Source organism: Chiloscyllium plagiosum, unplaced genomic scaffold (genome assembly GCF_037043375.1).
Source record: "Chiloscyllium plagiosum isolate Xiang-an unplaced genomic scaffold, Cpla_swu_hap1 HiC_scaffold_13, whole genome shotgun sequence".
NCBI classification, from domain to species: Eukaryota; Metazoa; Chordata; class Chondrichthyes; order Orectolobiformes; family Hemiscylliidae; genus Chiloscyllium; species Chiloscyllium plagiosum.
The window spans coordinates 53,572,847-53,597,476 of record NW_028270151.1 but is presented as its reverse complement, the minus strand read 5'-3'; the positions used below and the strand labels follow the sequence as shown (position 1 = coordinate 53,597,476).

The 24,630-nt window shown below is 46.6% G+C and overlaps 1 protein-coding gene across 1 annotated transcript in view; it reads left to right on the top strand.

Annotated features, from left to right (window-relative positions):
- Positions 1–24,630, top strand: part of ankrd67 (ankyrin repeat domain 67) — a 52,307-nt gene that overhangs the window by 11,519 nt on the left and 16,158 nt on the right. The window contains exons 2-3 of the mRNA XM_087993603.1: positions 1,669–1,915; positions 3,949–4,525. Of these exons, the coding sequence (XP_087849729.1) occupies positions 1,677–1,915; positions 3,949–4,525 (816 nt within the window). The 5' untranslated portion in view covers positions 1,669–1,676. The remainder of the gene's footprint in view (positions 1–1,668; positions 1,916–3,948; positions 4,526–24,630) is intronic.

Sequence of the window (24,630 nt, the reverse complement as noted above, 5' to 3'; positions counted from 1 at the left end):
CCCGCTAGCTATGTGGGTGAATGGATGCATAAGGACTCAAGATCGATGTGGCTTGATGTTGAGGCCTCACAGGCGAGATGTGCCGTCATCAACTTACTGTTTATGGTAATGTGAGATCTGTAGCTGAGTACTGGGAGAACCCAATTATCTTAAATACAGTGAAAGCATGGAGGATAATGGGAGGGTGAAGGCAATTTGCTTAAGACTTTGCTGTTCACCCCATTAGTGGGAGACCCCAGGATTTAGACTGGGGTCAATGAGCTCCAACTTTAGAGCATGTGAGAGTAAGGGAATCTCCTGTTTGGGAGATTTATTCGAGGGAGAGGTCTTGATGTCTTTCAACCAATTAAATACGGGATTCATAATAGGGATCTTTTCCAATACTTCCAGGTTAGGGATTATATACAGAAGAAGACCACACTCTTGGCTCAGTCTTACAAGTTGGTTATAGAAAGAAGAGTGCTCGGTGTGGGAGTGCTCTCTCGGTTAGTATCATATATCATCTGCAGAGGGGAACCCTTGAGGGTTATTGAGAGACTTCAAGGGATATGGATTCAGGAGTTAGGGGAAGAAACATTATCGGAAACATGGGAGAACAAATGAGGAAATGTGAAGGAAATTTCAATATGCAATAAAGCACAAGCGATGCAATTGAAGATCCTTCACAGGGCCCATATGGCACCAGAGAGGTTAGCAAAGTTTAACAAAGGAGTTTCTCTGGAATGTCCCAAATGTAAAATCAGCATAGGCACCCTCACACATTGCTTTTGGCCAAGAGTCAAGGATATTGGGGTGCCATAGTGAATGAGCTGAAGAAGATCCTGGGAATTGAAGTTAAGGCGGATCTAGCGTCCATTCTTTTGGACCTACCGGACATGCCCTCTCTGGATGAGCACGGGAAGATGTTATTTAACATTCTTACACACTGTATGAGCAAAACCATTCTTATCAATTGGATATCAGAAAAACCTCTGGGTGTTGCAGGGTGGTACAGATTTGTGATGGAGCACATCCCCAAGATTATTTGACGAGTGTGGTGCACCATGGAACAGAGCAATTTTATAAATTACATAGACACAGACCTATCGGCAGTACTGGTTAGGGTCTTTATATAGCTACAAGGGCTGTACATGGTGGTCTGGGGACTCCGGGGGGAAGGAGGCCTAGTAAATGCAAGTAAAGAAACTGTTACTCCTTTGGTTGGGAACATCAGTGGAGGTGCAGTGAGTGGAGTAGTGGAGTGTAATGGAATGTAATTTAATTTTACTGAACTGCAATTTAATTTAATACTATTTCATTTAAGTTGAGTTTATTTTAAGTCAGGTTTAGTTAAATAAATATGAGACAATTGTATCTTGAAGAGTAGCAGGTTGTTTATTGTGAACATTGCTGTAATTAAAATAATGTGGTATTATTTCTAGTTTTCTGTATTTTTGTACTTTTATAACTTTTTCTTTTCTTTTTTACAAGAGTAAAAAATTGAAGTATATAAAAAAAAGAAGTGATTAATTGGCATTAAAAGACTATACTCCAATTAATTAACTTTACATTTCAGGCCACCTGACTTTTTTTCATTAAATCTCTTTAAACCAACCCAAATCTAATCATTTTATTGCTTACTTGCTTTCTTGCTAATACTTGATTATCAGGCAGTATTTCTTTTTACAGAATCTGCCATGTCAGCCCTTTCAGAAATGACGTGGAAATGGATGGAGTTACACGATTCAGTTTCCTCCTGCAGCTCGGTCAGGATGAACATGAATGTAAAACCTGCAGATGTGAATCAACCTCAGCAGGAGCAATATATCCCTTCCTGCTCAACCATGGCACCAATGTCTATGCAGAAAGCAGAAACTTCTGTTGCAACCCAGGAAGAAGAACATGACACAACAGCTCAATGTCAACTTTCTGCTAAGTATGTTGTACTCTCTTCAAACAGATAATGTGTCACTGAATTACCACAGCATCTAACTTTCTTAATAATAACATACCAGACGTTAGATTCCCAATAGGATAACTGAGTCCCATTTCCAGTTAACCTTCTGAAACTTGCCTGTTAATTGTGGCTCATTCGCAGGCCAATGTAGGAAGGTACTTTTTGAACCATCACCATAATTTTATTCTGTATTCTATATAAGGAAGCTCTGATTATGTGTAATCGCAATTCTCCAACTCTACTTGATCAACATGATTCGGAAAGTTTCTATTCAATTGGAAAACTGTTCATGTAATTGTGTTATTCAAAAAAGGCATGGAGATAGAAAGCAGGAAACTGCAGGCCATTTAGCATAATAGCTGTCATAAGGAGGATGTTAAAAGCTATACATGATGTAGCAGGGCACTTAGAGAAAGTTAAGGAACCCAAGCAGAGTCAACAAGGTTTTTGCCAGGAAAAATCATGTTTAACTGGTGTACTTGCGTTCTTTGAAGAAGTAGCTAAAGGGAGTTGCCCTATATTCAAACTTTCAGAAGGCATTGATAAGGATCCCCATCAAAGAGAATTGTGGAAAATAAAAGCTCATGATGTGGGGTAACATATTTGGCATGATTAGGAGTTTGGCGAGCTAATAGAAACAGGAGGCATAAATGGGTATTTTCTGATTGTCAAGATGTAACAAAGTAGTCTGTAACAGGGATCAGTGCTGGGGCTTCAACTTAATACAATATATGTTCACAACTTGAATAAAGGGATACAAGGTATGGTTGCTAAATTTGCTGATAGCACAAAAATAGAAAGGAAAGTAAGTCATGAATTGACATTAGATTGCAAAAGGATTGGTCAAGTAATAGGGCAAAGATTTGGCAAATGGAATATAATGTGTGAAAATGTAAAGTTTTCTTTTCTGACATGAAGTATGAAAAAGAAGCATAATATCTAAAGAGTGAGAGATAACAGAGCTCTGAGATACAGTTTTCTGGGTGTCCTAGTGCATGAATTGCAAAAGATTATTATGTAGCTACCACAAGTAATTAGAAAAGGCTACTAGCATGTTATTGCTTGTTGCAGGAGCAATTGAATACAAAAGTAGGGAAGTTATGCTTCAGGATATTGATGAGATACACCTGGAATCCTGTGTAAAGCACTGGTCACCATACTTGCAGAAGAATGTTAATGCTTTGAAAGCAATTCAAAGGAGTTTTACCAGGTAAATTGCTTTCTGAGGAAAGGTTAGACAGGCTAGGTGCATATTGTCTGAAGCTTAGAAGAGTTAGAGGTGACTTAATTGAAAAATATAAGATCTTGCGGGAACTTGACTGGGTGGCTGTTGTAAACATGTTTCCACTTATGTGAGAGGCTGGAACTAGAGGTCATAGTTTAAAAAAGGTGTCTGGAATGCTGCGTATAGTATTGATCTCTTTACCTAAGGATATAAATGTGTTGGAAACATTTAGAGAAGGTTCACCAGATTAATACCTGGTATGGTATGAGGAAAGATTGGGAAGGCTAGGCTTGTATCAGCTGGTGTTTAGAAAGGTAAGAGGTGTCTTGATTGAAACATCTAAGGTCTTGTCAGCATCGATGTGGAAAAATTGTTTCCTCAGGAGAGAGACTATTTTTAAGGCAGAGGCAACTTGACTTTTTATAGGCAGGGAGGTGAACGATGACCATAGGTAGCTGGGAGTGTGGAGTAATCAGATCAGCCATGATCTATTTGAGTGGTGGAGTAGCCTCAATGGGCCAAATGGCCTACTGCAGATTCATATGTTTGTATGTTCATGAGATTGATATTAGTAATAATGGAGAATACTAATTGTAGTTCATTGTGATTTAGCCAGGATGTACTACCTCGATTTACTTTCATAGATTAATATTAATTGTTTATGGTATCTATTTGGTATCTTTACTTCCAGATTATAGCCTTTTATGCATTCAAGTTAATATTCACATGTTTTTTGGGGGTATAATGACTTTCATAGTAAATACTGATATTAATTTAATTGTCATAGGACTACTGTTTTGAATGATGATTGCATGGATAATTCGGGCTGGACTCCACTACATCATGCTGCATTCTGTGGAAATATTTCTTTGATTGAGTATCTTCTTCATAGACGTGCTGCTATCAATAGCAGGAGTAAGTATTATTATACAGCACTGCATCGGGCTGCTGATAATGGACACACCGAAGCAGTGGATTACCTCTTACACCGTGGTGCCCTTCTTGAGCCCCAAACTCGCTGTGGAGCAAGCCCACTTCACTGCAGTGCAGCTACAGGTCACTTAAGCACTGCTCAGCTCTTAATAAAATATGGAGCCTCTGCAGACATTAAAGATAACAATAAGTGGACCCCATTACACTGGGCCTGCTTGAATGGGCATATAGACCTCATTGAACTGCTACTGAAGGAGGGATCTTCCGTGGATGAGAAGACAGACTATGGTATGACTCCACTACAACTAGCAGTTGAGGCTGGAAATGTCAAGGCCACCGCCTATTTACTGAAGAAAGGAGCCGACATAGATGCCAAGGATGAAAATAATCAAACCGCTCTGCACAAAGCTGCTGCAAATGGAAATAAGGAGGTAAGAGGCAGATGGATAAGTCTGATAGTGTTGAGCAATGAAAAAGAGACTTCTATACCTGTAGACAATGCTGCAGAATGAATTAAAAGTATTAGGACAGAGAATAGGAAGGGAGAAAATGTACTTGTTCACACAGCTATATCATGTTAATAGTACAATGTCTACTTAATTAAGATAAGGGCAGCTCAAATTGTTCCTAGGTACAATTCAACCTTGCAATAAATTAGACCAGAAATGAATTCATGTTCTGAACTTGAAGTAAGTAAGATAGACATAATTCCTGCTGAAAATATTTTTTGATTTATTTATAGAGTTTTCTTTATCTGAAACTCAATAGAATCTAATAAAAAAACTCTTATGTTTCCCATTTTTACATAATTAAGCTTAATTATGTAAAAATGGAAATTTTGTGAAGAGCTCTTGAACATGATGGGTACAAGACACCAAGCATTGAGAAAGATAGATTGAAATAGAATGGCATGCAGCGCAACTTTAGCAGTTTTGCTCAATGTCTCAAAGGGTTGAGTTTAAAAAACAGATTGGATGAATATGGATTTTTTCCCCTGTACTCAAAAGATTGAGGAGTGGTGTAATCCATTTTCAAAACATTGTAAAGCAATTTAACTTATTTTATTCACTCATGGGCTGTGGCCCTAGAGAAGGTGTTGATGAGGTGCAGTCTATTCGATGTAGATAGGTTCACAGTGCCATTGAAAAGAATGTTCCAGGATTTTGACCAAGTGACTTTGAAAGGACAGTGTCATATTTCCAAGTCAGAATGTGAATGCCTTGGAGGGGAACTTACAGGTGTTCGTGGTGTTGCCATGTATCTTCTGCCTTTGCTCTTCTAGATCTTAGTGGTCTTGGGTTTGGAAGGTTCTATCCAAGGTATCTTTGTGAATTTCAGTAGTACATGTTATAAATAGCACACACTGCTGCTGTTGAGCTTTAGTGGTGGAGAATGTGGATGTTTGGAGACATAGTGCCAGTAAAGCAGCTCACTTTATCCAGAATGGGTGTTGTTGGAGCTGCTCTCAAACAGGCAAGTGGAGAGTATTCCATCACACTCCTGACTTGTGCTTCGTAGATAGTGGACATACTTTGGGAGTTGGGTTCCTCGCTACAGAATTCTCAGATTCTGGTCTACTCTGCAATTGTAGGGGAAAGTGAGGACTGCAGATGCTGTAGATCAGAGCTGATAATGTGTTGCTGGAAAAGCACAGCAGGTCAGGCAGCATCCAAGGACCAGGAGAATCGCGTTTCGGGCGTAAGCCCTTCTTCAGGAATGAGGAAAGTGTGTCCAGCAGGCTAAGATAAAAGGTAGGGAGGAGGGACTTGGGGAGGGGCGTTGGAAATGCGATAGGTGGAAGGAGGTCAAGGTGAGGGTGATAGGCCGGAGTGGGGGTGGGGCAGAGAGATCAGGGAGAAGATTGCAGGTTAGGAAGGCGGTGCTGAGTTCGAGGGATTTGACTGAGACAAGGTGGGGGGAGGGGAAATGAGGAAACTGGAGAATTGTAGCCATAGTATTTATATTTGTTGTCCAGTTCAGTTTCTGGCCAATGGTAACCCCCAGGATTTAGACAGTGGGAAATTCAGTGATGGTTATGCCATTGAATATCAAGATGCAATGTACCTTGAGGTACAATGTACCTCTTTTGGTGGAGATGCTGATGGCTCATCAGCCCAAACATGGATATCAGTCCTCCAAGTGTCAGAGCCAACTGAAAGTTTCATGAATGAGATTAATCGGATTTTGTTAAGTAAATCTATCATGGGATAAAGAACAAAAGCAAATGAATATGGTTAAGGTACAGAACAACCATTTAAAAAATGGTCTTGTGTTGACGTGAATTTACAGCTTCTGGAAAGGTTGCTGTGAGCAGAGTTTGCCTGAAGGTGGTGCTGTTATATAGAAAATTAAAAATCACACAACACCAGGTTATCGTCCAACAAGTTTAATTGAAACTGCAAGCTTTCAGAGCACTGCTCCTTTGTCAGGTAGCTGCTGAAGGACCAGTGCTCTGAAAGCTTGTACTTCCAAATAAACTTGTTGGACTATAACCTGATATTGCGTGATTTTTAACTTTCAAGAAACCCTTTCCTGATGAAGGGCTTTTGCCCGAAATGTCGATTCTCCTGCTCCTCGGATGCTGCCTGACCTGCTGTGCTTTTTCAGCATCATTCTAATTTTGTCTAGTCTATTTAATACACTGGTAGTGCCCTGCAACAGATGACATGTATTCTCAATGTGAAGATAAGAATTTATCTGCACAGAATCTATGTGTTAGTCACTTTTTCAGCATCATTCTAATTTTGACTCTAATCTCCAGCATCTGCTGTACCAACTTCTGCCTAGTTGATTTTTAACTTTGCCCACTCCAGTCCAACACCGGCACTTCCACATCATTGTATAGAAACAAACAGAAAGAGAAAGGTAGTCTCTGTGCTGGAGTTTGGACTGAAAATTTTCTGGAAGCAGATTCTAGTAACTTTGAAAAAGAGAATTAGATACTATTTTTGTTCATAAAAGCATTACACAAGCTGTAGTTTCCAAAGTTGGGGTGGATCACAGAGGATAATGAAGGCTGCCAAGAATTAGAGCTAATTGTTTGAACTAATTGTCACATACATGGAATGCAATGTCAAGATCAAGGTTAAAATCTTGCACGTAGCAGAATGAGGAAGTGGAAAACCATGAATGGTGGAAGATGGACCTCACATTGTAGAGGTGGCTGTTGGACAGTTTTTAACCCAACACATGCAGCCTGATAAAGGAACAAAATCCTGACATATCTTCACAGATCAGTATTTCCTTGCTTGATGTGTGGCATCCCCCAATCAGCAGTCCACTGATGTATATGTGAGTTCCTTTACAGGAAAGCAATACAATTTGACCAGTTTGTCATTCACCCAGTTGACCGCTGTACCGGAATCATCAGATTTGCAGCCACTGCTGGATTCCTTCAGGCACAAAGGGCCATTGACTGCATGCATGTGGCATTCAGGACTCCAAGGCATCATTCAGCCAGACTCCTGAACCACTGCAATCCATATGGTGTAGGTAGACTGGATTTTGACCCAGTGAAACTTAAGAGACAGTGATATATTTCCAAGTCAGGATGGAGAATGTTTTGGTTGGAAACCTGCAACTAGTAGTGTTCTCATGCATATTACACTTTTGTCCTTCTAGATTATAATGCTCATGGGTTTAGAAGGTGCTGTCTTAGGAGCCTTGGTGGATCTCTACACTGCATCTTGTAGATAGTACTCACTATTGCTGTTGACTGCTGATGGTAAAGAGAATGAACGTTTGTGGATGTGGTCCCAAACAAGTGGGCTGTTTTGTCCTGAATGGTGTCAAGTATCTTGAAGTTTGTTGGAGCTGCAATCAGTCAAACAAGTAGGGAGTATTCCATCACACTACTTGTGCCTTGTAGATAGTGGACAGGCTATGGAGAGTCAGTATTCCTAGCGTCTGACCTGTTCTTATAGCCACTGCGTTTATATAGTCCAATTCAGTTTGTTGTCAATGGTAACCCCAGGATGTTGATAATGATGGCAATGTCGTTGAATGTTAAGGAGTGATGATTAGATTCCCTCTTCTTGGTTATGGTCATTATCTGGCACTTGTGTGTCATTAATGTTACTTGCTACTTGTCAGCCCAAACCTGGATATTGTCCATATGTTGCTGCATTTGAACGCAGAATGCCTCAAGATCCAAGGAGTCACGAATGGTGCTGAACATTGTGCAATCATGAGCAAACATCCCCACTTCTAACCTAATGATGGAGGGATGTCATTAATGAAGTAGCTGAAGATGGTTGGACCCAGGACACTACCCTGAGGAGATGTCCTGGAGCTGAGATGACTGACCTGCTTGGTGCCACACTAAGTTGAATGCAGCCATGATGTCAAGGGCTGTCACTCACACCTCAACTCTGGAATTCAGCTCTTTTGTTCACATTATGAACCAAGACTGTAATGAGGTTAGGAACTACGTGGCCCAGGCAGAACCTAAACTGAGTGTCAGTGAACAGGTAATGGCTAAGCAAGTGCTGCTTTATCACATTTTAGATGACATCCTCCATCACTTTACTGATGATCGAGAGTAGACCATGGGTTGGGGAGCAATTTCCCAGGTTAACTTTGTCCTTCCTTTTGTGTACAGCACATACCTGGGCATTTTTCCACATTATCGTGTAAATGTCAATATTGTAGCTATACTGGAAGAGTTTGGCCAGGTATATGGCAAGTTCTGGAACACGTCTTCAGTACTATTGCCAAAATGTTGTCAAGGGTCATACTCTTCAGCCATTTCTTGATATCAAGTGGAGTGAATTGAATTAGTTGGAGACTGGTTTCTGTGATGCTGGGGTCCTCTGGAGGAGACCAAGATGGACCATCCCATCTGCACTTCCGACAGAAGATTGTTGCAAATGCTTCAGCCTTACCTTTTACCCTGTGCTGGGCTCTCCCATCATTGATGATGGGGATATTTGTGGAGTCTGCTCCACAATGAGTTGTTTATTGATCATCACTATGATGACCAGATGTGGCAGGACTGCAGAGCTTAGATCTGATTCATTGATTGTGGAATCACTTAGTTCTGTCTATCACTTGCTGTTAATGCTGTTTGCCTGTGTTGTAGCTTCACTGGGTTGACATCTGATCTTTCGATAAGGCTGGTGCTGCTCCTAGCACACCCTCCTGCAATCTTCATTGAATAAGTGATGAGTCCCTAGCTTGATGGTAATGGTAGAGTTGCAGACTTTTTGGGTCATGTGGCTGCAGATTGGGTGGGTGTGCAATTCCACTGCTGCTGACCCACAGTACTTCACAGATGCCCAGTTTTGAGTTACTATATCTGTTTGCAGTCTCGTCTATTTAATATGCTGGTAGTGCCCTGCAACAGATGACATGTATTCTCAATGTGAAGATAAGAATTTATCTGCACAGGATCTATGTGTTAATCACTTTTCCCAATACTGTCATAGTCAGATGTATCAGTGGCAAGTAGATTTGTGAGGATGAGATCAAGTTTGTTTTTCCCTCATGTTGTTTCCCTCACCACCCTGCCTATCTTCGGGATAACCAACAGCTAAAAACTTGACTGTGTACTTTTTCTGAATTTAATATATTTTTATATTTTATTTGCTCTCAAGACCTTCCCAAAAGTGACATGTACTCAGTTCCAAAATGCAACGATAGTCATTAAGAGAAGTTTGATGCACAACCTGTTTAATTGTCCAATCAAGCTTCTTAACTGGTTGGTTTCTTCTCTGGATGCAAAATTATGTTTCTGTAAGAATCTAAATGATTTATCAAGATGTGTTTAATACTTTCCAAGGAAGACTGTGGATTTAAAGTTACTTCTTACTTATTCCAGTTACTATCTAACCCTATTTATTCTGAGGCCCTCAAAGCCTGTGGAACCTTCCAACAGAAAATCATTGACATGTATCACGAAAGTTGCTGCCAGTCTTTCTGATACATATCGAACATTACACAGTCCGCCTTAAGTTGAATGCAACCAACTTTCAGCAAAATAGACCTAATTTAGAAGAAATACCCTAGTTGCATTATTCAACCCATGAACAAGTTTTAATTTCCACAGCTTCCTTTCGTATATTTTGTTAGGTGGTTTCAAAATTACTTCTCTTTCAAACTTTAAACTTTGCAGAAATGTAATTTTTATATTAATTGATTTACATGAGATGAGTGAGACCAACTAGCGTAGGATAGGTTTCTTTCTCCCATAGGGCCATGCTCGCTTCCAGGTCTTGTACTGCGTTTTCTGGCCTTTCACATCCTTACCTCATTTTGCCAATCTAAATCGCTTATCTCATAGATCCTGTCCCTCACCTTGCACAATTAACTGATATTTGTATTTGCCAGGGGCTTTCCCTGCTCTCCCTGTGATAGTGGCATTCCTCCTTTCACTGGTCCCTTCAATAGTACATGTTATTTTGGTGCCAATTTCCAGTTGCTTATCGTTGGGACAAATAGCTTTGTCCTGTGACTTTATATCACGTTATTAATATTCAGTTAGCCTTTCATTTGCCATAATCTGGTCTTCATAATTATCCAAAATATGTTTATGTGCAGTGCATTTTGCCTCATTACTTTCTATGACTTGTTCCAGTTCTGTAAGTGTGTGATCAAGGCCAATTAAACTCAAAGAATGCACCCTTCGAGTTCAGTTGCCATGCTATGAAATTGCTGTTTTTCCATCACTGCCTACAATCCTACCCAGCTCTTTTCACTTTTTCTACCATTCTCTTTTATATATATCATGGTCCCTGATTCAAATGTATTTACAATGGCCTTATAGAATGCTGTAAGACTCTGTGTAATTTCTCCTAACCCTCAGCATTAGGGAGTGCATATTTTCTGCTTGCTGGGCATTATAAGGGCTGAAAACCATGGAGCTAATTGTAGTCACTCCACAAGCCAGGGAATGATCATTCATTACCAAAGGAATTTTTGGATTTCTTCCAAAAAAGCAATTGATACAGTCTGTAGCCTCCAACAGTTTGCAGTGAGTCCTTCGTATGGATCATGCTGGGCAAATGTTAATTTGCAACTTGGTTGGTCTGCTCGGATTTTATGAAGCATTTCATCTCTTACTGCATGGTTTATTTTACACGCACCATCATGAAAGGAATTTTCTGCTGCTATGCTCATTACCATAAGCCTCTAATATATATTCCAAGAGTTTTTCTTACTGAAAGTTAAACTTAAGTTAATATTAGGAGTCTGTCCGTGTTCAACATCTTGGCACAGTTCAACAATTTAAAGGGAAACACTGAATTAGGAATCTCATAATAGAAGTTTTGTAATCTTACATATGGTCTGTTAAATTTCATCACAAATACTCTCCGAGAGAATGTCCATCGAGCTTTCTAAATGTTTAAAATCAGACCATATCTCATGTAAGTTTAGAAGTCACCTTTCATATAAATTCTGTCTATAAATTTTAATAGAATTTTCAAATATTCCTCAGTACCCAATTGTTGTATCTTTACTTCTGAGAATACTTGCCACCTAGTTTTGCTATTAGTCAGAAATAACAGTGCCAAAGTCATGCTTGCTATTTTTATTGGTAAACATGTAACTTATCCATTTCATTTTTTCACTAAACACAGGCTCCGGAATAGTTATTGTGATGACACAACTAGCTCAGTGACAAGGTGAGAACTTAAAAATGGATTAGATTACATTACATTACATTACAGTGTGGAAACAGGCCCTTCGGCCCAACAAGTCCACACCGACCTGCCGAAGCGAAGCCCACCCATACCCCTACATTTACCACTTACCTAACACTACGGGCAATTTAGCATGGCCAATTCACCTGACCCTGCACATCTTTTGGACTGTGGGAGGAAACCGGAGCACCCGGAGGAAACCCACGCAGACACGGGGAGAACGTGCAAACTCCACACAGTCAAACGCCTGAGGCAGGAATTGAACCCGGGTCTCAGGCGCTGTGAGGCAGCAGTGCTAACCACTGTGCCACCGTGCCGCCCACAGATGGCTGAGGAGTCATCTGTTTTCTTAGGTGAGAAAGAAGGGATGTCAAATGCAGTGCTGCGGGAATGATTGCCGATGATGATGTAGTGATTGTAACAAGGTCAGCCAGCTAGATCTCATGGAATATGAGTTCCCTGATTGGAACTATTCATCTGGTTCAATCAGGCAGTCCTGGCTCTGTCAGAGATACCAGCACTCTGAAAGCTGGCTATGAATGAAGCCGTACTAAAGCCAGTGATTGTTCATGTGTAAATAAAAGGTCACTTGGTGACAGGATACTGGCCTCTGTGGAATTATTTAAGAGGTTACTGAAGAAACTTGAGCAGTATTGAGATGAGACAGTCAACCTCAGGAGAACCTGGTAGTGGCTAGATTTGAGGGCAAATGACTTTGTATTATTGTGTGTAGTTCTGGAATCCACATTATTGGAGGGATGTGATAGCACTGGAGAGGATGCAGAGGGGATTTACCAGGATAGTGAGAGGGCAGGAGAGTTTTAGATATGAAGGGAACAGGCTGAGATTGTTTTCCTTGGAACAGAGGAGGGTAAGAAGGGACATGGTTGAGATATTTAAATGATGGGATAAACAGGAAGAAATTTCTTCCCCTTAAGGGTGGGATCATAGACCAGGGACATAGATTTAAACTAAGGGGCAGAAGGTTTAAAGGTGAAGTGAGAGCAATCTTATTCACCCGGACAGTGGTGGAAATCTGGGACTCACTGCAAGGGTGATAAAGGGCAGAAATCTTCAGTTAAGATGTATTCAGGTGTGCACTTGTGATGCCAAAGCCGTGGGCCAATGAGAAATGAGATTAGAATAATAAGATGGCTGGTTTTGACAGACACAAACTAAATGGGCCGAAGGGTCTTTTTCTCTGCTGCAGACCTCTCTGACTCTAAATGTGGATAATTAGAACTATGAGCCAATTAAAATGGAGAGGAGTTTCTACCCTCAAGGGAATGCTTGCTTTCTACCATCAAAACACTAAGTTACTGTGATTGCTATTAATTGTATTTTAATTGGTTCCCTTAGCATCAATATTCTCTTGTTCAGTTTTCTGGTCAGAGCATCAGCACAGAATTGTGCCAGGTTACATGGAGGTTGTGTTTATATGACTCACAATCTAAGCCTCTAGCTTAATTTCTCACTTTCCAGAGGGTATGTTCCTCCAAGAATGCACCAGAGAGTGATACCTCCATGCACTTTGCACTGCTCCACGTGTGAGTGTGTAGGATGATCTATCCCTCCTCTGGTAGTTTACAATGAAAAGTTAAATATTCAGTAAAGGGAAGTGATGGCCTAGGGATTATTGCTAAACTATTAATCCGAAGCCCCACGTAATGTTCTGGGGACCTGGGTTTGAATCCCGCCACAGCAGATGGTGGGATTTGAGCGCAGTTTAAAAATGTGGAATTAAGAGTCTAATGATGACCATGAAACCAACGCTGATTGTTGGGAAAGACCCATTTGGTTCACTGATGTCCTTTAAGGAAAGAATTCACCATTACTACCTGGTCTAGCCTACACAGCAATGTGGTTGACTCTTAGCTGCCTTCTGGAATGGGCAATATATACTGGCCTAGTCATGTATGCACAGGAAGAATGTGCAAACTCCACACAGTCGTCCAAGGCTAGAATTGAACTCAGGACCCTGGCGCTGCAAGGCAGCAATGCTAATCACTGAGCCAGAGTGAAGGGTGTAAAACTGGAAAAGCACAGCAGGTCAGGCAGCATCTGAGGAGCAGGAGAATCGATGTTTCAGGCATAAGCCCTTCCTTAGGTTTTACTGAGCCATTGTGCCACCCTGTTGGAGAAATTTGGGAGGTGCCACCTCACACGTCCCCAGCAGTTGGGAGGTGGTATAGTAGGTCACCCCTAGACCGCCCTGAGATGACAGTCCCACAATACCTATCTATCACTTCTATCCCCTTTCTGTGCACAATGGCACACCCCTTCACCCCTTGAGGGGTTGGGGCACCTGGAGGAGGTCAAGTTTCTTTGGTCTCTCATCTAGCCAGTGAATAAACGTATCCATGACTTTAATGATGGAGTGTACACCCAGATTCAGACACAATCTCAGTCACCTGAAGAATATTGATACAGAATTTGCAACATTTATTTGTAGTTCATAGCTTCCTAGTTTACTACAAGGCCAGAATCATTGACCACATTATTCCAGCATGACACTACATGGTGAGTTTTACAAACTGATAAGTAAACTGAACTATCCAGGCACAGCAGATGTTCTATATTATCTAACTTTCAACTTCTGGTCTGCTGGTTCCCATGGCTCAACTATCTTAACTGGCTTTCACTTCCCCTTAACTCCTTCCTCTATTGTTATTGTTAGAACTGCTAAGCTAACATCCCCAGATCACTCTTGGACAACTGTCACATCATGCTAAAAAGCAGCCTGCATAACCACTCCTTTTATTTCAAGATTGTTAATACAATGGAATCAATTTAGGTAAAGGGACAATACAGAGAGATCTGGGTGTTCTTGTACACCAGTCAATGAAGGCAAGCATGCAGGTAAAGCAGGTAGTGAAGAAGGCTAATAGCATACTGGCCTTCATAACAAGAGGAATTGAGTATAGAAGCAAAGAGGTGCTTCTGCAGCTGTACAGGGCCCTGGTGAGACCACACCTGGAGTACTATGTGCAGTTCTGGTCTCCAAATTTGAGGAAAGACGTTCTGGCTATTGAGGGAGTGCAGCGTAGGTTCACGAGGTCAATTCCTGGAATGGCGGGATTACCTTCCACTGAAAGACTGAAGCGACTGGGCTTGTATACCCTTGAGTTTCGAAGACTGAGCGGGGATCTGATTGAGACATATAAGATTATGAAAGGATTGGACACTCTGGCAGCAGGAAACATGTTTCCGCTGATGGGTGAGTGCCGAACCAGAGAACACAGCTTAAAAATACGGGGTAGACCATTTAGGACAGAGATGAAGAGAAACTTCTTCACCCAGAGAGTGGTGGCTGTGTGGAATGCTCTGCCCCAGAGGGCAGTGGAAGCCCAGTCTCTGGATTCATTTAAGAAGGAGTTGGATAGAGCTCTCAAAGATAGTGGAATCAAGGGTTATGGAGATAAGGCAGGAAGAGGATACTGATTAGGAATGATCAGCCATGAATCATGAAGGGCTGAATGGCCTACTCCTGCACCTATTGTCTATTGTCTATTGTCTATTTTCAAACAAACCCTGCAATAGATCTCACAGTCATACAGCATAGAAACAGACACTTCAGTCCAACTCATCCATGCCAACCAGGTAGCTTACACTTAACTAGTCCCATTTGCCAGCATTTGACCCATATCCCTCTAAACCTTTCTTATTCATATACACAGCCAAATGACTTTTAAATGATGTAATTGGACCTACCTCTACCATTTCCTCTGGCAGCTTATTCCGTACATGCACCACCCTCTGTGTGAAAAAGTTGCCCCTCAGATTTCTTTTATACCTTTCTCCTCTCACCTTAAACTTATGCTTCGAGACAGCTTTGGTGAAGTATGGTGCTGCTTTTGTTCCGGTCTCTAACATCTCCTGGGATTTGAGGTCCACCTCCACAGTTAATGTTAAATAATGAGATTCTGTGAAGATTCTTTCATTGGAGGAGTATCAAAGGTAGGAGAGAGAGAACTTATCTTTGGAGACTGATGCAGTTACTCTGGCTGATCCACTTGACATGAAAAAGACAACTGTGCCCCTATTCATTCACTCTGACCCAACCCTTGATAAACAGTCCCAGTGATTTGCCAACCTCCAGAACACCAAAGCCAAGAAGCTGATTGAGAAAAAGGAGCAACAAAGAGACAACTGAAAGCCCAAGATCAAATAAGATTGTGGACAGGCTGAAGAGTCGTGCACTGCCTCTAATGTAACAGAGCGTAGGTGAGACTCTGTACTGTCTGTACTGCAACAGGGTGTGAGTGAGACTCCGTATGGGGACGGGGTGTGAGTGAGAGTCTGTATGGGGACATGCTGTGGGTGAGAGTCAGCATGGGAACAGGGTGTGGGTGAGAGTCTGTATAGGGACGTGGTGTGGGTGAGAGTCAGTATGGGGACGGAGTGTGGGTGTGAGTCTGTATGGGGAAGTGGTGTGGGTGTGAGTCTGTATGGGGAAGTGGTGTGGGTGAGAGACAGTATGGGGACAGGGTGTGGGTGAGAGTCGGTATAGGGACAGGGTGTGGGTGTGAGTCTGTATGGGGATGTGGTGTGGGTGAGAGTCTGTTTGGGGACAGGGTGTGAGTGAGAGTCAGTATGGGGACGGGGTGTGGGTGAGAGTCGGCATGGGAACGTGGTGTGGGTGAGAGTCCGTATGGGGACAGGGTGTGAGTGAGAGTCTGTATGGGGACGTGGTGTGAATGAGAGTCTGTATGGGGATGGGGTGTGGGTGAGAGTCTGTATGGGAATGGGGTGTGGGTGAGAGTCAGTATGGAGATTTGGTGTGGGTGAGATTCAGTATGGGGACAGAGTGTGGGTGAGAGTCTGTATGGGGATGGGGTGTGGGTGAGAGTCTGTATGGGGATGGGGTGTGTGTGAGAGTCTGTATGGAGATTTGGTGTGGGTGAGATTCAGTATGGGGACAGAGTGTGGGTGAGAGTCTGTATGGGGATGGGGTGTGGGTGAGAGTCTGTATGGGGATGGGGTGTGGGTGAGAGTCTGTATGGGGACGTGGTGTGAATGAGAGTCTGTATGGGGATGGGGTGTGGGTGAGAGTCTGTATGGGAATGGGGTGTGGGTGAGAGTCTGTATGGGGATGGGGTGTGGGTGAGAGTCTGTATGGGAATGCTCTGTGGGTGAGAGTCTGTATGGTGATGGGGTGTGTGTGAGAGTCTGTATGGAGATTTGGTGTGGGTGAGATTCAGTATGGGGACAGAGTGTGGGTGAGAGTCTGTATGGGGATGGGGTGTGGGTGAGAGTCTGTATGGGGATGGGGTGTGGGTGTGAGTCCGTATAGAGATGGGGTGTGAGTGAGAGTCTGTATGGGGACGGGGTGTGAGTGAGAGTCTGTATGGGGTGGGGTGTGGGTGAGAGTCTGTATGGGGTGGGCTGTGGGTGAGAGTCAGTATGGGAACGCTCTGTGGATGAGAGTCTGTACGGGGATGGAGTGTGGGTGTGAGTCAGAGCTGAAAATGTGTTGCTGAAGAAGGGCTTATGCCCGAAATGTCGATTCTCCTGTTCCTTGGATGCTGCCTGACCAGCTGCGCTTTTCCAGCAACACATTTTCAGCTCTGATCTCCAGCATCTGCAGCCCTCACCTTCTCCTGTGGGAGTGAGTCTGTATGGGGACGGGGTGTGGGTGAGAGTCTGTATGGGGATGGAGTGTGGGTGTGAGTCTGTATGGGGACGGGGTGTGGGTGTGTGTCAGTATGAGGATGGGGTGTGAGTGAGATTCTATATGGGGTGGGGTGTGGGTGAGAGTCTGTATGGGGATGGGGTGTGAGTAAGAGTCCGTATGGAGACGGGGTGTGGGTGAGAGTCTGTATGGGGATGGGGTGTGGGTGAGAGTCTGCATGGGGTGGGGTGTGGGTGAGAGTCTGTATGCGAACGCTCTGTGGGTGAGAGTCTGTATGGTGATGGGGTGTGGGTAAGAGTCCGTATGGAGATGGGGTGTGAGTGAGAGTCTGTATGGGGACGGGATGTGGGTGAGAGTCTGTATGGGGATGGGGTGTGAGTAAGAGTCCGTATGGGGATGGGGTGTGGGTGAGAGTCTGTATGGGGATGGGGTGTGAGTAAGAGTCCGTATGGGGATGGGGTGTGGGTGAGAGTCTGTATGGGGTGGGCTGTGGGTGAGAGTCAGTATGCGAACGCTCTGTGGGTGAGAGTCTGTATGGTGATGGGGTGTGGGTAAGAGTCCGTATGGAGATGGGGTGTGAGTGAGAGTCTGTATGGGGACGGGATGTGGGTGAGAGTCTGTATGGGGATGGGGTATGGGTGAGAGTCTGTATGGAGACTTGGTGTGGGTGAGATTCAGTATGGGGACAGGGTGTGGGTGAGATTCAGTAAGGGGATGGGGTGTGGGTGAGAGTCCGTATGGGGATGGGGTGTGGGTGAGGGTCTGTATGGGGATGGGATGTGGGTGTGAGTCAGCATTGGGACGGGGTGTGGATGAGTCAGTAAGGGGACGTGATATTGGTGAGCATCAGTATGGGGACAGGGTGTGGGTGAGAGTCTGTATGGGGACGGGGTGTGGGTGAGAGTCTGTATGGGGACGGGGTGTGGGTGAGAGTCTTAATGGAGATGTGGTGTGAGTGAGATTTAGTATGGGGATGGAGTGTGGGTGAGAGTCTGTATGCGGACGGGGTATGAGTGAGATTCTTTATTGGGATGGGGTGTGGGTGAGAGACTGTATGGGGTGGGTTGTGGGTGAGAGTCCGTATGGGGACGAGGTGTGTGTGAGAGTCTGTCTGGGGATGGGGTGTGAGTGTGAGTCCGTATCGGGACAGTGTGTGGGTGTGAGTCTGTATGGGGATGGGGTGTGGGTGAGTGCCTGTATGGGGATGGGGTGTGGGTGTGAGTCCGTATTGGGACAGTGTGTGGGTGTGAGTCTGTATGGGCTTGGGGTGTGGGTGAGAGTCTGTATGGGGATGGGGTGTGGGTGAGAGTCCATATCGAGACGGGCGGAGGGGGAGTGGTAAGAGTCTGTATGGGGTGGGGTATGGGTGAGAGTCTGTATGGGGACAGGGTGTGAGTGAGAGTCTGTATGGGGACAGGGTGTGAGTGAGAGTCAGTATGGGGACAGGGTGTGAGTGAGAGTCTGTATGGGGACAGGGTGTGAGTGAGAGTCTGTATGGGGACAGGGTGTGGGTGAGAGTCTGTATGGGGACAGGGTGTGAGTGAGAGTCAGTATGGGGACGGGGTGTGGGTGAGAGTCCGTATGGGGACGTGGTGTGGGTGATAGTCTGTATGGGGATGGGGTGTGGGTGAGAGTCCGTATGGGGACTGGGTGTGGGTGATAGTCTGTATGGGGATGGGGTGTGGGTGAGAGTCTGTATGGGGACGTGGTGTGGGTGAGAGTCCGTATGGGGACTGGGTGTGAATGAGAGTCTGTATGGGGTGGGCTGTGTGTGAGAGTCTGTATGGGGATGGGGTGTGGGTAAGAGTCATATGGGACGGGGTGTGGGTGTGAGTCAGCATGGTGATGGGGTGTGGGTGAGAGTCTGTATGGGGACGGGGTGTGGGTGAGAGTCTGTATGGGGACGGGGTGTGGGTGAGAGTCCGTATGGGGACGTGGTGTGGGTGAGAGTCTGTATGGGGACGGGGTGTGGGTGAGAGTCTGTATGGGGACGTGGTGTGGGTGAGAGTCTGTATGGGGACGGGGTGTGGGTGAGAGTCTGTATGGGGACGGGGTATGAGTGAGATTCGGTATGGGGATAGGGTGTGGGTGAGAGTCCGCATGGGGATGGGGTGTGGGTGTGAGTCCGTATCTGGACAGTGTGTGGGTGTGAGTCTGTATGGGCTTGGGGTGTGGGTGAGAGTCTTTATGGGGATGGGGTGTGGGTGAGAGTCCATATCGAGACGGGCGGAGGGGGAGTGGTAAGAGTCTGTATGGGGATGGTGTGTGGGTAAGAGTTTGTATGGGGTGGGGTGTGGGTGTGAGTCAGAGCTGAAAATGTGTTGCTGGAAAAGCGCAGCTGGTCAGGCAACATCCAAGGTACAGGAGAATCGACGTTTCGGGCATAAGCCCTTGTTCAGGAATGATTCCTGAAGAAGGGCTTATGCCCGAAACGTCGATTCTCCTGTTCCTTGGATACTGCCTGACCAGCTGCGCTTTTCCAGCAACACATTTTCAGCTCTGATCTTCAGAATCTGCAGCCCTCACTTTCTCCTGTGGGAGCGAGTCAGTATGGGGACGGGGTGTGGGTGAGAGTCTGTATGGGGATGGAGTGTGGGTGTGAGTCTGTATGGGGATGGGATCTGAGTGAGAATCTGTATGGGGATGGGGTGTGGTTGAGAGTCTGTATGGGAATGGGGTGTGAGTGAGAGTCTGTATGGGGACGGGGTGTGGGTGAGAGTCTGTATGGGGACTGGGTGTGAGTGAGAGTCTGTATGGGGACATGGTGTGGGTGAGAGTCAGTATGGGGACTGGGTGTGAGTGAGAGTCTGTATTCGGACGTGGTGTGGGTGAGAGTCTGTATGGGGACTGGGTGTGAGTGAGAGTCTGTATGGGGATGGGGTGTGGGTGAGAGTCTGTACGGGGTGGGCTGTGGGTGAGAGTCTGTATGGGGTGGGCTGTGGGTGAGAGTCTGTATGGGGTGGGCTGTGGGTGAGAGTCAGTATGGGAACGCTCTGTGTGTGAGAGTCTGTATGGGGATGGGGTGTGGGTAAGAGTCCGTATAGAGATGGGGTGTGAGTCAGAGTCTGTATGGGGACGGGGTGTGGGTGAGAGTCTGTACAGAGACGTGGTGTGGGTGAGATTCAGTATGGGGATGGGATGTGGGTGAGAGTCATATGGGGACGGGGTGTGGGTGTGAGTCCGTATGGGGATGGGATGTGGGTGTGAGTCAGCATAGGGACGGGGTGTGTGTGCGTCAGTAAGGGGACGTGATGTGGGTGAGCATGGGGACAGGGTGTGGGTGAGAGTCTGTATGGGGACAGGGTGTGGGTGAGAGTCTGTATGGGGATGGAGTGTGGGTGTGAGTCAGTATGGGGACGGGGTATGAGTGAGATTCTTTATTGGGATGGGGTGTGGGTGAGAGACTGTGTGGGGTGGGTTGTGGGTGAGAGTCCATATGGGGACGAGGTCTGTGTGAGAGTCTGTGTGGGGATGGGGTGTGGGTGAGAGTCGGTATGGAGATGTGGTGTGGGTGTGAGTCTGTATGGGGATGGGGGATGTGGTTGAGAGTCCATATGGGCACGTGGTGTGGGTGTGAGTCCGTATGGAGATGGGGTGTGGTTGAGAGTCAGTATGGGGACGGGGTGTGGGTGAGAGTACGTATGGGGACGGGATGTGGGTGAGAGTCTGTATGGGGACAGGGTGTGAGTGAGAGTCTGTATGGGGATGGGGTGTGGGTGAGAGTCTGTATGGGATGGGGTGTGGTTGAGAGTCAGTATGGGGACGGGGTGTGGGTGAGAGTCCGTATGGGGACGGGATGTGGGTGAGAGTCTGTATGGGGACAGGGTGTGAGTGAGAGTCTGTATGGGGATGGGGTATGGGTGAGAGTCTGTATGGGGACGGGGTGTGAGTGAGCGTCTGTATGGGGATGGGGTGTGGGTGAGAGTCTGTATGGGATGGGGTATGGGTGAGAGTCTGTATGGGGATGGGGTATGGGTGAGAGTCTGTATGGGGTGGGCTGTGGGTGAGAGTCAGAATGGTAACGCTCTGTGGGTGAGAGTCTGTATGGGGATGGGGTGTGGGTGAGAGTCTGCACGGAGGCGTGATGTGGGTGAGATTCAGTATGGGGATGGGGTGTGGGTGAGAGTCAGCATGGTGACAGGGTGTGAGTGAGAGTCCGTATGGGGATGGGATGTGGGTGAGAGTCTGTATGGGGTGGGGTGTGGGTGAGAGTCTGTATGGGGTGGGGTGTGGGTTACAGTCTGTATGGGGATGGGGTGTGGGTGAGAGTCCATATGGGGATGGGGTGTGGGTGAGAGTCTGTATGGGGTGGGGTGTGGGTGAGAGTCTGTATGGGGTGGGGTGTGGGTTACAGTCTGTATGGGGATGGGGTGTGGGTGAGAGTCCATATGGGGATGGGGTGTGGGTGAGAGTCTGTATTGGGATGAGGTGTGGGTGTGAGTCAATATGGGGACAGGGTGTGGTTGAGAGTCTGTATGGGGACGGGGTGTGGGTTGAGAGTCAGTATGGGGGGCGAAGTGTGGGTGAGAGTCTGTATTGGACGGGGTGTGAGTGTGAGTCAGCATGGGGACGGGGTGTGGGTGAGAGTCCGTATGGGGACGGGGTGTGGGTGAGAGTCTGTATGGGGATGGGGTGTGGGTGAGAGTCATATGGGGACGGGATGTGGGTGAGAGTCCGTATGGGGACAGGGTGTGGGTGAGAGTCCGTATGGGGACGGGGTGTGGGTGTGAGTCCGTATGGGGACAGGATGTGGGTGAGAGTCCGTATGGGGATGGATTATGGGTGTGAGTCTGTATTGGGACGAAGTGTGAGTGAGAGTCTGTGTGGGGATGGGGTGTGGGTGAGATTCTGTATGGGGTGGGGTATGGGTTAGAGTCTGTATGGGGTGGGCTGTGGGTGAGAGTCAGAATGGGAACGCTCTGTGGGTGAGAGTCTGTATGGGGATGCGGTGTGGGTAAGAGTCCGTATGGAGATGGGGTGTGAGTGAGAGTCTGTATGGGGACGGGATGTGGGTGAGAGTCCATATGGGGATGAGATGTGGGTGAGAGTCAACATGGGGACAGGGTGTGGTTACGAGTCCGTATGGGGACGTGGTGTGGCTGAGAGTCTGTATGGGGACGGGGTGTGGGTTGAGAGTCAGTATGGGGACGGAGTGTGGGTGAGAGTCTGTATTGGACGGAGTGTGAGTGTGAGTCCGTATGGGGACGGGGTGTGGGTGAGAGTCTGTATGGGGATGGGGTGTGGGTGAGTCCATATGGGGATGGGGTGTGGGTGTGAGTTGGTATGGGAACAGGGTGTGGGTGAGAGTCCGCATGGGGACGTGGTGTGGGTGAGAGTCCGCATGGGGCCGTGGTGTGGGTGAGAGTCCGCATGGGGCCGTGGTGTGGGTGAGAGTCCGCATGGGGACTGGGTGTGGGTGAGAGTCTGTATGGGGTGGGCTGTGGGTGAGAGTCAGTATAGGACGCTCTGTGGATGAGAGTCTGTAGGGGATGGAGTGTGGGTGTGAGTCAGAGCTGAAAATGTGTTGCTGGAAAAGCGCAGCTGGTCAGGCAGCATCCAAGGTACTGAATCGACGTTTCAGGCATAAACCCTTCTTCAGGAATGATTCCTGAAGAAGGGCTTATGCCCGAAATGTCGATTCTCCTGTTCCTTGGATGCTGCCTGACCAGCTGCGCTTTTCCAGCAACACATTTTCAGCTCTGATCTCCAGCATCTGCAGCCCTCACTTTCTCCTGTGGGAGTGAGTCAGTATGGGGACGGGGTGTGGGTGTGAGTCTGTATGGGGATGGAGTGTGGGTGTGAGTCAGTATGGGGACGGGGTGTGAGTGAGATTCTATATGGGGATGGAGTGTGGGTGAGAGTCTGTATGGGTATGGGGTGTGGGTGAGATTCTGTGTGGGGATGAGATCTGAGTGAGAATCTGTATGGGAATGAGGTGTGGTTGAGAGTCTGTATGGGACGGGGTGTGGGTGAGAGTCTGTATGGGGCCAGTGTGTGAGTGAGAGTCAGTATGGGGACGTGGTGTGGGTGAGAGTCCGTATGGGGACTGGGTGTGAGTGAGAGTCTGTATGGGGACGGGATGTGGGTGAGAGTCTGTATGGGGATGGGGTGTGGGTGAGAGTCTGTATGGGGATGGAGTGTGGGTGTGAGTCTGTATGGGGATGGGGTGTGGGTAAGAGTCCGTATAGAGATGGGGTGTGAGTGAGAGTCTGTATGGGGACCGGGTGTGGGTGAGTGTCTGTATGGGGATGGGGTCTGGGTGAGAGTCTGTACGGAGACGTGGTGTGGGTGAGATTCAGTATGGGGATGGGGTGTGGGTGTGAGTCAGCATGGTGACAGGGTGTGGGTGTGAGTCTGTATGGGGATGGGGTGTGGGTGTGAGTCTGTATGGGGATGGGGTGTGGGTGAGATTCAGTATAGGGATGGGGTGTGGGTGAGAGTCTGTATGGGGATGGGGTGTGGGTGAGAGTCTGTATGGGGATGGGGTGTGGGTGTGAGTCTGTATGGGGATGGGGTGTGGGTAAGAGTCCGTATAGAGATGGGGTGTGAGTGAGAGTCTGTATGGGGATGGGGTGTGGGTGAGAGTCTGTATGGGGATGGGGTGTGGGTGAGAGTCTGTATGGGGATGGGGTGTAGGTGAGAGTCTGTATGGGGATGGGGTGTGGGTGTGAGTCTGTATGGGGATGGGGTGTGGGTAAGAGTCCGTATAGAGATGGGGTGTGAGTGAGAGTCCGTATGGGGACCGGGTGTGGGTGAGTGTCTGTATGGGGATGGGGTCTGGGTGAGAGTCTGTACGGAGACGTGGTGTGGGTGAGATTCAGTATGGGGATGGGGTGTAGATGAGAGTCATATGTGGACGGGGTGTGGGAGTGAGTCAGCATGGTGACGGGGTGTGGGTGAGAGTCCATATGGGGATGGGGTGTGGGTGAGAGTCTGTATGGGGATGGGGTGTGGGTGTGAGTCTGTATGGGGATGGGGTGTGAGTGAGAGTCTGTATGGAGACGGGATGTGGGTGAGAGTCCGTATGGTGATGGGGTGTGGGTAAGAGTCCGTATGGGGACGGGGTGTGGGTGAGAGTCTGTATGGTGATGGGGTGTGGGTGTGAGTCAGTATGGGGACGGTGTGTGAGTGAGATTCTATATGGGGATGGAGTGTGGGTGAGAGTCTGTATGGGTATGGGGTGTGGGTGAGATTCTGTGTGGGGATGAGATCTGAGTGAGAATCTGTATGGGGACGGGATGTGGGTGAGTGTCTGTATGGGGAT